This window comes from Xyrauchen texanus, chromosome 21 (genome assembly GCF_025860055.1).
Source record: "Xyrauchen texanus isolate HMW12.3.18 chromosome 21, RBS_HiC_50CHRs, whole genome shotgun sequence".
NCBI classification, from domain to species: Eukaryota; Metazoa; Chordata; class Actinopteri; order Cypriniformes; family Catostomidae; genus Xyrauchen; species Xyrauchen texanus.
The window spans coordinates 41,087,345-41,103,025 of record NC_068296.1 but is presented as its reverse complement, the minus strand read 5'-3'; the positions used below and the strand labels follow the sequence as shown (position 1 = coordinate 41,103,025).

The 15,681-nt window shown below is 38.0% G+C and overlaps 1 protein-coding gene across 1 annotated transcript; it reads left to right on the top strand.

Moving 5' to 3' along the window:
- Positions 1 to 2,692: 2,692 nt before the first annotated feature.
- Positions 2,693 to 12,190, top strand: pdcd5 (programmed cell death 5). The gene is made up of 6 exons (XM_052152558.1): positions 2,693 to 2,895; positions 5,848 to 5,891; positions 10,100 to 10,161; positions 10,321 to 10,412; positions 10,487 to 10,558; positions 10,663 to 12,190. The coding sequence occupies exons 1-6, from the start codon at positions 2,830 to 2,832 to the stop codon at positions 10,708 to 10,710; spliced, it is 384 nt and encodes a 127-aa protein (XP_052008518.1). The 5' UTR covers positions 2,693 to 2,829; the 3' UTR covers positions 10,711 to 12,190.
- The last annotated feature ends 3,491 nt before the right edge of the window (positions 12,191 to 15,681 follow it).

Genomic DNA, 15,681 nt, shown 5'->3' with positions numbered 1-15,681 from the left:
GAGTGAAAAAGCAGAGGTGTTAGCAGAAACATTTGCTAATGTGCATAGTAATTCAAATATAACAGAAGAAATTAGGAGATATAGGGATCTGAGCTTGAGTAAGAACCCTCAAATTCTGGAGGAAAAAGGACCATCAGGATGTACATTAGATTTAGAGTTTACCCTGTTTGAACTGAAGAAAGCAATTGCTGGGGTAAAACAAACTTCTCCAGGTAGAGATGACGTCTGTAATGAGATGGTAAAACACCTATCAGAAACATCTCTAAATATTATTTTGAGTCTTTTTAATAAGGTGTGGGAATCAGGGAAATTACCAGATGACTGGAAGCATGGGATCATAGTGCCAATAGCGAAGCCAGGGAAGGATCATTCGCAGCCCACAAACTACAGGCCCATAGCATTAGTGTAGAATTTATGCAAACTAATGGAGCGTATGGTCATGAACAGATTGATATATGTTATTGAAAAGAAAAACCTTTTCTCTGCATTCCAAAGTGGTTTCAGAAAAGGGAGAAGCACAATGGTTTCTGTTTTATGCCTGGAAGCTGAAATTAGAAAGGCCCAAGTAAACAATGAAGTGTTAGTAGGAGTATGTTTTGATGTTGTAAAAGCATACGATGATGTGGAAAGAGAGACTTTTAATAAAACTGGATAGAATAGAAGTAAAAGGTAGAATGTTTAACTGGATTATGAATTTTTTTGTTTAAAAGAACAATACAAGTGAGAGTGGGGTCTGCTTTTTCTCAGGTATAACAAGTAGAGAACGGAACACCACAAGGAAGTGTTAGCAGTCCAATTCTGTTCAACATAATGATCAATGCTGTTTTTTCACAGATAGATTCAGGGATAGGGAGGTCTTTATATGCAGATGACGGGGCACTGTGGAAGAGAGGACGCAATGTTGGGCATTCAAACTGCTGTAAGAAAGGTAGTGAATTGGGCTTTTGAATGGGGTTTTCGTTTTTCAGTGGCAAAAACTCAGGTGATCTGTTTTACAAAAAGAAAAATGAACCCAACAATAAATATGAATATGTATGGACAACAATTGGAGCAAACATCAGTAGGTAGATTCCTGGGAATGTGGATGATTCAAAATTGAATTTTAAAGTGCATATTCAGAAAATTATAGACAAATGCAAAAAAGCAACAAATATAATCAGGTGTTTGGCAGGAATTGAATGGGGAGCATGCCATTAGTCTCTTAAAAGTATATATTGTGCACTAATAAGAGCTGCTATTGATTATGGATGTATGGTGTACAGTTCTGCATCTAAAACGCTACTTTTAAAAGTTGAGGCATTGAAATCACAAGCATTGAGAATATGTTGTGGAGCAATAAGATCATCTCCAGTAACAACAGTACAAGTAGAGATGGATGAAATGCCTCCAGAAATTAGAATGCTCAAATTAAAGAAGAGATATTGGACTAATATTAAAGGTCATTCAGATTCAATTCATCCAGTTAAGAAAGTCTTGAATGATTGCTGGGAATACGAGTATACAAAACAAGCTTTGGATGGACAGCCAATAAGGAGGCACAAAACATAGGAATAAGTGATATCAACATTGCCCCTTCTGTCACTATGTCAGCAATACCTCCTTGGCTTTTCCCTATGCCTCTAGTGGACATTCAGTTGTATGAAGATAAGCATAACAAGGAAAGAAATTTGTTGTAAAGTTTAACAGTACATCAATATATTATTGATCAAATATATTATAATGCAGTGCAAATTTATACAGATGGATCAAAGGATCCAGATTCTGGATTTACAGAAGCAGCAGCTTACATACCTCTTTTTAAAGTTAAAATTTCAAAGAGAATCTCTGATCATATTTCTGTATTTACTTCAGAATTAATAGCAATATTCCTAGCACTTCAATGGCTAGAAGAAATACAACCTACAAGGTCAGTGATATGCACAGATTAACTTTCAGCTATCAATAACTTGTCAAGTGGAATATCGGTAGCAAGAAAAGATTTGATATATGAAGTGATGCAGAGTCTATTTAGAATAAGACAATCTGGACTTATTGTAAACTTTTTGTAGGTACCATCACATGTGGGTGTAAAAGGAAACGAGGAGGCAGACCATCTGGCTAAACAGGCTTTGAAACATTCACAAATTGACATAAAAGTGTCATTAAGTAAAACAGAAGTTAAAGGATTTATAGCGAAAGAAATAAGAAAGATATGGCAGAAAGAATGGGACAGTGGAATTAAAGGTAGACAGTTGCATCACATTCAAGAAATAGTTGGTCTAGAAAGAAGAACATTTGGAAACAGGAAAGAGGATGTTTTAATTTCTAGAATGCGTATTGGACATTGTGCATTAAATAAGTGTTTTTACAGAATAGGGAAACATGAGAATGCTAAATGTGATAAATGTGGTCTAGAAGAATCAGTAGAACATGTAATTATAAAATGTGATGCATATGAAAGAGCAAGATTCCATCTAACTCAAGCTTTAAGATCTCTGGGAGTAACTGATGTGTCACTTCAGGTTTTGTTAGGAAATGGCCCAAAGCAATCAATAATTTATCAAGAATTATTTAATTTCTTAAAAGATACAAGATTGATCAATAGAATATAAGATAATGTTTTTTTACTTTCCAACCATTTAGCGCTCCACACTCCAATCCAGTAGGTGGCGGGAATGCATCATTAAGTTGGAATGCCAACCGCCATAAAACAACAGAAGAAGAAGAAGAACACGCCCTGATCTTTCTAGCGCAGCTTCGCTCTAGCTCCGTGCTAAACGCACACTCTCACACACTGTGAATTAATAGTGGCGTTTTTTTGTCTGAAATCTCGCGGTGTATTTTAAAACAATGGCTGATGAAGAATTAGAAGCCATCAGACGGCAACGTATGTCCGAACTGCAGGCGAAACATGCGGTAAGAGAAACAGAGACAATCAGAAGGATCGCGCTCTTTGTATTTCTAACCATAAATATTCAGCAGCAAATGTCATGCGATATCACTTATAAGCGCATTCATGTTGTCTGTAACTGCTGTGAAATCCGTCTGAACACACTTCTCATCCACATGCTGGTCTGATTAACTATTGAGCCATCAACACATTTTAGCCATACAGCTAATTGAATGTTGAAATAACATATTTGTCTCTGTAAATGTACGTTGATGGGCCACAGAGCTTCATAACTCACACATGTTCACTTCTAGGCACTTATTTTCATGATTTAAGTGTTCTATTATTTGTTGACTTAAGTTAGCTAGCAGTTTAAGCAATAATAAAAAAAAAGTTAGCTAGCAGTTATATTTAGCGCCTGCTCCACCCCTGAAATATTCTCCCTAAAAATCAACCAAACTGCTTTTTCTGCACCTTAACATTTTAAGTAATATTCCGAGTTCGATACAAGTTATGCTCAATCGACGGCATATATGGCATAATATCGATTGAGTTTCCAGTGAGACACTTACAATGGAAGTTAATGGGGTCCATTTTTAGAGGGTTTAAAAACTATATAAAATGTGAATTTTATAATTGTATAAAAGCACTTACATTAATTATTCTGTTAAACTTGTGTATTATTTGAGCTGTAAAGTATTAGGGTTTACAGTGCTACATCATGGCAATGACGTTGTAAAATTGGATATTACTTTAAAAGGAAAAGGTTAGTAAGTGATTTTATCACACTAAAATCATGTTAACCCACACATTGTGTCTTGTATATACTTCTGAAACAGTTAGCATTTTAACGTTTACAACTGACCCCATTGACTTCCATTGTAAGTGTCTCACTGTAACAGATTTTTACACCGACAGTACTGTGCAAAAGTTTTAGGCACTTGTGAAAAATTGTGAGGATGTCTTCAAATATAATGCCATAAATAGTTTTCATTTATCAATTAACATCATAGAAAGTTCAGCAAACATAAAAAAGCTAAATCAATATAACATTTGCCTTTAAAACAGTCCCCTAGGTACACCTGGACACAGTTTTACTTGGTTGTTGGCAGATGGGATGTTGCAAGTTTCTTTGAGAATTCACCTCAGCTCTTCTATCTATAGAGATTGCTAACGTGACGTCATCATGACGTATTACCAGTGGTGAACGCAAAACATTTTGGGAATCCACGGCACAAACAGAAGGCGCCAGACTTGATTGCATGGAGGGAAGAACGCAGTGTTATAAACCGCAATAGTCGTTCTCACGATAGAAGTGGCATAAAGCTTAAGAACGGAAAATCCTTTTATAGTTTTCCAGCGTGGAAATATAATAGTACAAGCCATGTTTCAGAGGTGACAAAAAGGCGACGAATGGCATGGATAGCAGCAGTAAATGAAAACCAATGCGATATGATTAATGTCCAAAAGATGGAACCCACAGACTGTTTTGAAATGGGGATGGATAAATATGTTTTTCTTTTAAAACTGTGTGTGTGTTTGGTTGGGTGACAGTTGTAGGTTACAGTTTGACAAGAGTTTAGAGTGTGACAAAAGCACAATGTTGTGTTTTATTGCGAGTGTACTCAAATGTAATTAAACACTTTGCAGTTTGAATGATGTCCTCTATGAACAAAATGACAGAGTATGTTTTTATGTTTCCACTGTTCGATCGCGCCCACGCCTCTCTCGCGGGTGGGCACGCGCGCACACACACTCCAGCATTGCAATCTTGAATTCTGACTGCATGCAGATAGATGAGAGAGAGCGAGGAGTGTGGTGCTTAAAACATTAGCATACCGTTGAACGGACGACATTTTTCTGCCCCACTTTTACAATCTCCAGGTCCTGGACACATCCATCTGTAAAAAAGACCAGGGCTTGCTGCAGCGACTTGTGGTGTCCGTGACATCTGTTGCAGGGCTCCCTGTTCTTCTAATCTTTTCTATTTGCAAAAGTAATGTTTGGGAGTCTAAAATGTATTTTTCTTATTGACACAATAAAGCTGAAGATATAAATAACCATCTTAAGACAAATGCTTTTGTGAAACATAAGTGCCTAAAACGTTGTATATTTTAGGGATGAAATGATTAGTCGACACTATCTACAACGTTGACAATTTAAAAAATTGTCGACAAAAATTGTAGAGTAGTTGTTTGATCTCATTTAACAACATGGGATCACATTAAACTCTCATGATGGTGCGCAAGAGCAGCACTGCAGTTCGCACCTGACTGAATTACACAGATCACAGTCACATTTAGTGTGAAACGTAACATGAGACCATAAAATGTTACGTTTCACACTAAATGTGACTGATCTGTGTCAGACGTTCAATTCATGCTTTTTTTTTTAAATCCACGTAGTGAAAATGTACATAGAGTAATACTGATACCAAAGATCATTGATTTTTCTTTATTTTTGTGTGATTTATTTTGCTTGATTTTGTGGTGTGCTTTTTTCCTTCTGTTCATCCGTATGCTGCAGACGAGGGTTATTGCAGAAAAACAACATTATTAAATACCTCAATAACATTAAGAACACAGTAAAAAAAAAAAAAAAGAATCCTGTTAAATTTACATGCACGTGATTTTTTTTTTTTTTTTTTTTTTTATAAATTTGCAAAGATTAAAACAAACTTCTTTCACGTTGTCATTATGGGGTATTGTTTGTAGAATTTTGAGGAAAATAATGACTTTTATCAATTCTGCAATAAGGCTGTAACATAACAAAATGTGGAAAAAGTGAAGCGTTGTGAATACTTTCCGGATGCACTAATGTGCAACAGTACTGCACGCACACAGGAAACAAAATTGTATTAATTGTACCATGATTTGGATTCTTGAATTTGAATTAAAACCTTTTATTTGAATAGGGTGGAAATTATTTATTAAAATTATTTAAAATGGATGTAAAAAAAAATTTATCCCCTCTTTTAGGACCCTTCCAGTGAGCAGCAAGGACAGCAGGAGGCCAAACAGAGGTCAGAGTCAGTCTCCGCAATCACATATTAAACTTTTTGTTCTCTGTTGAAGATGAAAGTAAATATTATGTTAATAATTTGAATCGGTTTCTATATATATATATATATATATATATATATATATATAGAAACCGATTCAAATTATACTATATATATATTAGGGCTGTCATTCGATTAACATTTTTAATCAAATTTATTACATGGTGTCCCGATTTATTAATCGCATCTACAAATATTTGCTGAGAAAGCCCCTCATATAACAATAATTCAATATATAATGATGAAATAATTATACAGTTATCTTTAAATATTTAAAAAAAAATATATATATATATATATATATATATATATATATATATATATATATATATATATATATATATATAAAATATTGAGAATTAAAATGCATTACATTCTTGTGGCAGGAGAGTTAATCATTGATAAGACCATTCAAAAAGCGGCTTTAGAATACAATGTATTGTTTACTACCATATTATTGTTCACAAGTCAATCATTGACATACAGTTCACAGCAATCCATTTCACAAGTGAATTTGTCAATCTGTTCGAGATTTATTATGAGGGCTTGTTTAACTCTTTCCCCGCCAGCGTTTTAAAAAAAAAGTTGCCAGCCACCGCCAGGGTTTTTGACGATTTTTGCTAAACTTTAATGGCCCGCAGAATATTTTCTTCCATGAATATATGAAGATGCTATATATCAATATAAAGATCTGAGCCTCTGCTTTTAGGCAAAAAAAACGATTTTATTTTATCTTCATTTGTTCTTTTTTATTGCCACTTGAACAGAGGTAAGTTTTGTCAAAAACAACATTTCGGACAAATCGGATCGCAGTCTGTTTCTTTGATCAAAGAGTTGCGTACTCTTTCAAAACATGCTCGTGGGTCTTCCTTACCGTATACCACCTAAAACACGGATACCCGGAAAATTCCGTGTTTGGCGGGGAAGCGTTTTTTCATAAAACCCGGAAAATTCCGTGTTTGGCGGGGAAAGAGTTAAGGACCCGTCAATGTACACCTGCGTCAGACATTTTTTTTAGTACACAATACTACAGATATATTTTACACTAATGCCAAGACATTATATTCATTACTTAGTGCAATGGTTTTCAATGCTTTGGATTTGTTGGAGGTACCAAGAGTATTTAAATAATATTTTAAGTCTTTACAAAAAAGTGCAAATAGGGGCTTTATAGACATACATTTACACTTACAACTTGGCAAGAAAAATAAACAGATTAATCAGAAAATATTAACTTAAGTTATCAAAACTGTGAAAACGAAATTGCGTGCTCCGACACAACACTGCAGTTTATTGTTTTTTTTTTGTCTTTAATGTTGGCTGCCTTATTGTATATGACAGACAAATGCTTTTGGACATTGGTTCTACAATTACACACTGTAAACCGGACTTCAAATTCCTCAATTCTGACCCGCTGTTTACAAACTGGGCTGCCCGGCAGCGGAAAACGCAGAAGGAAAAGGGGAAAAAGAGCAGGCATTCTCATCAGAGTAAGACGTCGCGCAAATCGATCCCCGCTACACAGTATACTACTGGCAAATGTTCAGTCTCTGGACAACAAGCTCTGCGAGCTGAGAGCGCGGATCTCTTTCCAACGAGAGACGAGGGACTGCTGCGTTATTTTCCTTACGGAAACCTGGCTGGCTGCGGAGATTCCAGACTCTGCCATTGAACCCGCGGGGTTCTCCGTGCACCGAGCGGACAGAGCGTAAGACCTCTCAGGTAAAAGCAGAGGTGGTAGTGTATGTTTTATGATCAACAAATCGTGGTGTGATCAGAGGAACGTACATTTTATCAAGTCTTTCTGCTCCCCTGATGAATATCTCATGCTTCTGTGTCGACCTCGGTAGCCAGAATGGGAGTTCACAGCGGTCATTATCACAGCTGTGTACTTTGTTTTGTGCTTCTGCCCGCTTACAGGCAGAAATTTAAACGGGAAGCACCCACCCTCAGAACGATCCAGTGCTGGTCGGACCAATCAGACTCTGCGCTACTAGACTGTTTTTATCACGCGGACCGGGAGATGTTCTGGTCCACCTCTGATGACGACATTGATGCTTACGCTGATAGCGTAACGTGTTTAATTAGGAAGTGCGTAGAGGATGTTGTGCCAACCAAAACAATACGGATCTACCCCAACCAGAAACCATGGGTTAACGGCGATGTTCGCGTGGCACTTAATGCGCGGACCTCCGCTTTTAAATCTGGGAACGCGGAGGAGCATAAACAAATATCAGTGCAGCCAAACGCCAGTACAGGCACAAAATTGAAGGACAGTTCAACACCACCAACTATAGAAGTATGTGGCAGGGAATTAACATCACGGACTACAAAGGGAATAAAAACTCCCCTGTGAACACCGCTGCCTCTCCCGGATGAGCTTAGTACATTTTATGCTCGTTTCGAGGACAATAACACCGCCCTCGCGGAGAGAGCACTCGCGGCTGATGCAACAGATGATGTTCACTCTCCGTCTCTGTTGCGGATGTAACCCGATCCTTCCGATGGGTGAACATCCGAAAAGCCGCAGGTCCAGGCAGCATTCCGGGCCGCTTCATCAGAGCGTGCGCGAACCAACTGGCTGGTGTTTTTACAGACATTTTTAACCTGTCCCTTTAACTTGCTTAAATGACTGGCGCCCTGTTGCTCTGACCCCATCATCAGCAAATGCTTTGAGAGGCTAATCAGAGATCACATCTGCTCTGTGCTGCCCACGTCTTTGGACCCATTGCAGTTTGCCTACTGCAACAACCGCTCCACTGATGATGCCATTGCATCTACAATACACACTGCTCTCTCCTACCTGGAAAAAAGGAACACATATGTGAGAGTGCTGTTTGTAGACTACAGCTCAGCATTCAACACCACAGTGCCCTCAAAGCTTGATGAGAAACTCCAGGCTCTGGGCTTAAACGGCTCGCTGTGCAGCTGGATCCTGGACTTCCTGTCAGGCAGACGCCAGGTGGTTAGAATGGGCAGCAACATCTCATCACTGACCCTCAACACTGGAGCCCCACAGGGCTGTGTTCTCAGCCCACTCCTGTATTCCTTGTACACGCATGACTGTGTGGCAACACATAGCTCCAATGCCATCATTAAGTTTGCTGAAGATACGACGGTGGTAGGTCTGATCACTGACAATGATGAAACAGCCTACAGAGAGGAAGTGCACACTCTGACACGCTGGTGTCAGGAGCACAACCTCTCCCTCAACGTCAGTAAAACCAAGGAGCTTGTGATGGATTTAAGGAAGAAAGACTGAGAACACAGCCCATCACCATTAATGGAGCACCAGTGGAGAGAGTCAGCAGTTTCAAGTTACTCGGTGTCTGCATCACTGAGGAACTCACATGGTCCATCCACACTGAGGCCGTTGTAAAGAAGGCTCACAGCGCCTCTTCTTCCTGAGACGGCTGAGGAAGTTTGGAATGAACCACCACATCCTCACACGGTTCTACACCAGTACTGTAGAGAGCATCCTGACTGGCTGCATCACTGCCTGGTACGGCAATAGCACTGCCCACAACCGCAAAGCCCTGCAAAGGGTAGTGCGAACTGTCAGACACATCATCAGAGTTGAGCTTCCCTCCCTCCAGGACATATATAACAGGCGGTGTGTGAAAAAATCTCGGAGGATCATCGGAGACTCCAGCCACCCGAGTCATGGGCTGCTCTCACTGCTACCATCAGGCAGGCGGTATCACAGCATCAGGACCCGCACCAGCCGACTACATGACAGATTCTTCCCCCAAGCAGTTAGACTTTTGAACATTTGATCTCTCACGATCAATAATCAGCACTGCACTTTATTAATCTTATATCTCACACTGGACTGTAAAATATATTTTCCTCAACACAACTACATATATATGTAGTATACTATGGTATATATTTTTGATATACTCTATTTTTTTTATTGTATGTGTATTCTGTATTGTGTGTATTGTTTACTGTACATTGTATATAATTATTGTGTTGTGTATGTGTACATTTGATATGTAAATTGTGTTGTGTAAGTATGTTTATTGTAATTGGTATATGTCTCGTCACTGTCATGACTGCTATGTTGCTCTGAACTGCACACAAGACTTTCACCTACTGTTGCACTTGTGTACATGGTGACAAAGTGATTTGATTTGATTTTTGAAATGTATTGTGATTGTTCACAGAGAGACAGAGATGAGGAATTCAATATTGGCGCAAGTGTTGGATCAGTCCGCCCGTGCCAGGTGTAAGTTCATAAACAAATCTTTGACATGAAATCATTTTTTTATTTTTTTATTCACACATTTATAATTATGATGCATCAACTTTCCATTTAAATTTATTTTAATTCTTGTCAGTAGTGACTTTGTAATCAGGCAGTATTTATGATTCTTCTTTACTCTAGTGAGTAATTTGGCTCTTGTAAAGCCAGATAAAGCAAAAGCTGTGGAGAATTACCTGATACAGATGGCTCGCTTTGGACAGCTTGGAGGAAAGGTAAGAATTTACTGGAGCAGCATCATTCGTAATGTGCTTCTGAATGTGTTTCATGTATTTTGTTGTATGTTCAGATTACAGAGTCTGGTTTGATAGAAATCCTTGAAAAAGTCAGTCAACAAACAGACAAGAAGACCACAGTAAAAGTAAGTATTTCAAGAAAATAACAATTCTAAATGAAAGCTTTACTCATTTTTAAGCTCAAATATATATGCAGTAAGCGTGCAGTGAATGAATGTTTTTTTGTCAGTTTAACCGGCGGCGGGTGATGGACTCTGATGAAGATGATGATGACTGATATGGGGGTGTCAACAGTCACGTGGGCTTTCTGTACTTGCAGGCAGGTTTATCTGGTAATTTGACTTCTGACCAGAGCACTATCATGACTGATCCACCAATAGTCCTGTCTCTTTTGGCCAAAGACCCCTGATCCGTGCGTTACAGGAACTCTTCATTTCAATACGGTTTATGTTCTTTCATCTTTCACTTTAGCTCATTCTATTTGTTTCTTTGCTTCAAAACCACAACGCAACTACAGTTAAATATTTTTTTTGAGAGTATGGTGGACTTTTCTGATCTCCTGTATTGCAATAGAATAACTGGCCATTATCTCTATTTTGTGGACTTTGAGGAAATGTGTATGTGCAAGTGTTTACATAATAAAAAGCCTTAAACTACATTTTAGGTTGATATTCTTGCTATGTTGCATGTAATGACTATTTAGTATACCTTAGTAAATGCATCAGTCTTTTTGGATTCATGAACAATTAAGAAAGTTCTTAGGATATAGTATAAGTTTAAGTGTGCAAAAAAAGAGAGAAAAACGATAAGAACATTCTTTGAAAGCTTTTCAGGAATAGAGCATATTCCAATTTCTCATTTTAAAATCGCTTAAGGATTTGTACACCAATTGTGAATGTTTGGCACGATTTCCCACTGCGATCAACATTTTAAATTTAAACAATAGATTGCTAACAAGCTATTCTCACCCAAAGCGAACATTAGCGCAGAATTGCGTAGCAACAAAGCAAAGCTTTTTTTGTACGGTGTGTCTTTTTTTTTTTTTCTAAGAATTTTTCGATCTGCTTGCTAGAAAATCGTTTGTTTTGCAAACTTGTCAAATGGATGCTTTCTACTGGTGCATAATAGCACATAAAACATTACGTGATTTATGTGATGTTATTTATAGTATACCGATTTGCCGATAAAAGATGAGTAACAAAATAGACTCTATGTTACTTATCTTTTTATTAGCAAATTGGTATACTATAACAATACATAAATCATTAAAATGGGAGGGCTACAAATGAACATTCAAAGTTTACTAGAGACCAAAGACCTGCCTGGAAAATAATGTTATTTTCCGTCATCTAAATATTGATGTTTCAGACACCTTTTGCAGAAGAGCAAAGTAGGTGGTCCGTGATAGGTCTGAGTGAATATTTTCTTGATATAAAAAAAAAAATATTGCAATTTGTTATTTTTTTTACTTTATATAGTGCCTTTTAAAGGTAACTTCTCAACTTAGTGCTTTACATGGAGAAAAGATCAAGATATGAGAATAAAAAACGATGAAAAAAAATAAAAATATTTTTATTTGAGCAAAGATGATAATGGCAAATAAGATTTAATTTACGCAGTTAGGTTATGATAAATTTCATGAATTATTGACTGTCTTTGAAATGTATTTTCAGTCTATTTGTCATATGGGTTAGGCTAACTTGAAGTTACTTCTACAAAACATTTAGACAAATTAAAGAAAGCTTCTTACGGACTTTGAGGGGTAATTTCAAAGATAATGTTTTCTCTCTCTATCTTGCTGTATCTGCTCTGTGTTTTGTATTCCTTATGTACATGTAATTTATTATAAACACTTGGGGACAGATTCACTAAGAATGAATTTGGTCTGGTATAAGTGACTTTTTTTTTTGCACGCAATGTCTGTGCTCAGTTATGCAGATCAGGTACACATGCAAATGCACCCACGAAATCACTGCTGAACACAATTTGCACACTCAATTCGGCCCATAATTAGGCTGATGGAGCCCGAGAGGGACAAAGATGACCGGAGACGGCAATGCGACAGAGTGAGTTTGTTTCTGGCATCTATCTGACACCGGTGTGTGTGTGTTGTCTTTTTGGTTCAGTTTTGTATTAAACTATTATTTATATCATCAAGCCAGTTTTCGCCGCCTCCATTGAACATTGTTACACTGGTACCGAAAACCCGGGAAGGAGGAGGGATTCGCTGGAGTTGAGTGCTCTACTACCATCCACCCTAGTGGAGCAACCGTGGCCATCCGTCGGGGGAGGAGGGGCTCCTAACCGACTGCTAGGAGCGGGGTAGTAGACCCCTACCAGCCGCTGAAAAACTATGGCATGTCGCAGAACCGGCATGTTTTTTTAACACACTCCTCTCTCTCTCTCTCTCTCTACAGTAATAAAACTGTAGGTACTGCATTTTTAGTTATTATTGTTTCCCTCCCCTTGTCCCCTCCCTGATCCAGATAGACGGGGATGATCAGATGGCAGGTCATCTCCATCGGGCTCCCCAGCCTGAGAGAACGAGGGAGGAATGTGGCAGGGCGGGGCCGGATTCCTCACACCTGGCCCCTAATTAGGCTGATGAATATCTGTCTGTCTCTCTCTCTCTCAAATGGCCTTTATTGGCATGGCAAATTGTACATTGTATTGCCAAAGCGTTTATATGAGCATGAAAAAAAGTATTGAACAAGTGTTGAACAAGAAACGGGAAAATTCTTCAACTTTTTGAAATTGAGAAAAATAATTTCAAAGTTGGGAAAGATGTGAATTTCATTATAATTAGGGCTGGTGGTTAAGAAGTTCATCAGATTGTCACAAGTCCTAAAAGTAGATAAAGAGAACCCAATTAAACAAATGAGACTAAAAATATTATACTTGTTTATTTGAGGAAAATTATGTGACTTAGATTAGCAGTTACAGTATCTCACAAAAGTGAGTACACCCCTCACATTTTTGTAAATATTTGATTTATATCTTTTCATGTGATAACACTGAAGAAATGACACTTTGCTTAAGTAGTGAGTGTACAGCTTGTATAACTGTGTAAATTTGCCTCAAAATAACTCAACACACAGTAGGGTTGTGCCGATGGATGATATCATCGTCCATCGTGATGGCTGACCAACATCACGATGTAGAGCCACCATCGTGATGCCACGCCCCCTTTTGTGAGCCTTGCTAGTGTGACTCACTAATCCTAGTCTCTTCTATAGTTAACCTAAAAACTTTGCAGGGATTGCTCTGTAAGTTAAATTGCGAATATAACTAATGCATATATGCTATTTTAAATACTGTAGTATATGCCAGAGACGTGACGTGTTAGTCTGTGAAAATACCGTGTCAGGCAGGCTACACAAATATTGATCTTGATATTGTTAGCTTCTTGTCTTTTTTTTTACATGTCTTACACTGTACATTTAGATTAAAATATTTTATGTTGTAGGCTACAAGAAAATAGCCTTTATTAATTAATTATTAGTAGTTGTAGTGTCTCAGAAAATCTTGCTCATTGTCACATAGCTCTTGTATACACTGAAGCGGCAGTTTAAGATAAACCCAGACCAGCGAACGTCAAATAACTTTTGTCTGGTTAATACTTTTAAAGAAAAATTTCCTTGGCCATAAATCGATAATGTCAAATCAAATGAAAGAAACAAGGTGAATTTGAATAACACACATTTATTAAAACATAGAAAAACAACAAATAAAGAACAAGAAAATGGGTACAACACTCAGACCGAAACTCGGCATTAACATTTCACTTATAATTAGCAGCACAATTAACTTCAGCACAGGCTACAAAATAAATTATGTTATTGAAATATTGTAAAGTGGTCATATGAACTACACAAATGAACGTTTAAAAAAATAATATGCAAAATCGAATAGCTCCGCAACGGATGGCGAAAAATGCGTAAAGAAGTCTAATATCTTTCACCATAGACCATGTTTAAATTCTGATGTTTCTGGCCAGAAATACCAACATATTCACTTTATCTGGTTTTAATAAGCTGCGGATTGGAGTAACTACACTACCCGCTGTGCTGAAGACCCGCTCTGATGGAGTACTGGTAGCACATATGCACAGATATTTCCGTGCTAATCTTGCCATGAACGGAAACCTTTTGTCGTTTGTTTTCCACCAAGTCAGCGGGTCCTCTTCCCCATCAATGGCCATTTCCTGCAGGTATATGGTCATTTCTGCCTCGAACTTTTGCTCATCAGTGAGTAAAATAACGAAATTATAGTTTTTAAGTGGAAAATGGTATTTATGTAAAGAGATATATTAAAATAAAAAGTGCACAACTCTTAAGTGAAAGCTAAAAAAAAAAATGCTTCATGTGTCATGCAACCTACTGATAAAGCGCCGACGAGTCATTAGTTGGGTTAGTAAAATAACAAAATTATAATTTTTCATATAATTTTTGAAAATTATATGAAATTATATAATCCCCCCGCCCCACCCCACCAACGATATCATCGTCCATCGCGATGTTTTACTGTCAACATTGTCAACTGCAATTTAGGGGACATCGCCCAACCCTAACACAGCCATTAATGTCTAAACTGCTGGCAACAAAAGTGAGTACACCCCTAAGTGAAAATGTCCAAATTGGGCTCAATTAGCCATTTTCCCTCCCCGGTGTCATGTGACTCGTTAGTGTTACAAGGTCTCGGGTATGAATGGGGAGCAGGTGTGTTAAATTTGGTGTCGTCGCTCTCACACTCCCTCAACCTGGTCACTGGAAGTTCAACATGGCACCTCATGGCAAAGAACTCTCTGAGGATATGAAAAAAAGAATTGTTGCTCTACATAAAGATGGCCTAGGCTATAAGAAGATTGCCAAGAACCTGACACTGAGCTGCAGCACGGTGGCCAAGACCATAGTGCGGTTTAACAGGACAGGTTCCTCCCAGAACAGGCCTTGCCATGGTCGACCAAAGAAGTTGAGTGCACGTGCTCAACGTGAGGGCGACATTGCTGCCTGTCTGCAGTTTGCTAAAGATCAAGTGGACAAGCCAGAAGTCGATTTAGAAAAATGTTTTGTGGACTGATGAGAGATTTAAAAGCGTTATGTTGGAGAAAGTAGTACACTACATTCCAGTATAAGAACCTTATCCCATCTGTGAAACATGGTGTTGGTAGTATCATGGTTTGGGCCTGTTTTGCTGTATCTGGGCCAGAACGGCTTGCCATCATTGATGGAACAATGAATTCTGAATT

Coding starts and splice junctions, on each gene's coding strand:
- pdcd5 (XM_052152558.1), top strand. CDS start 2,830: ATGGCTGATGAAGAATTAGAAGCCATCAGACGGCAACGTATGTCCGAA. Junction 2,896..5,847: donor AACTGCAGGCGAAACATGCG/GTAAGAGAAACA, acceptor CCCCTCTTTTAG/GACCCTTCCAGTGAGCAGCA. Junction 10,559..10,662: donor ACAAGAAGACCACAGTAAAA/GTAAGTATTTCA, acceptor TTTTTTTGTCAG/TTTAACCGGCGGCGGGTGAT.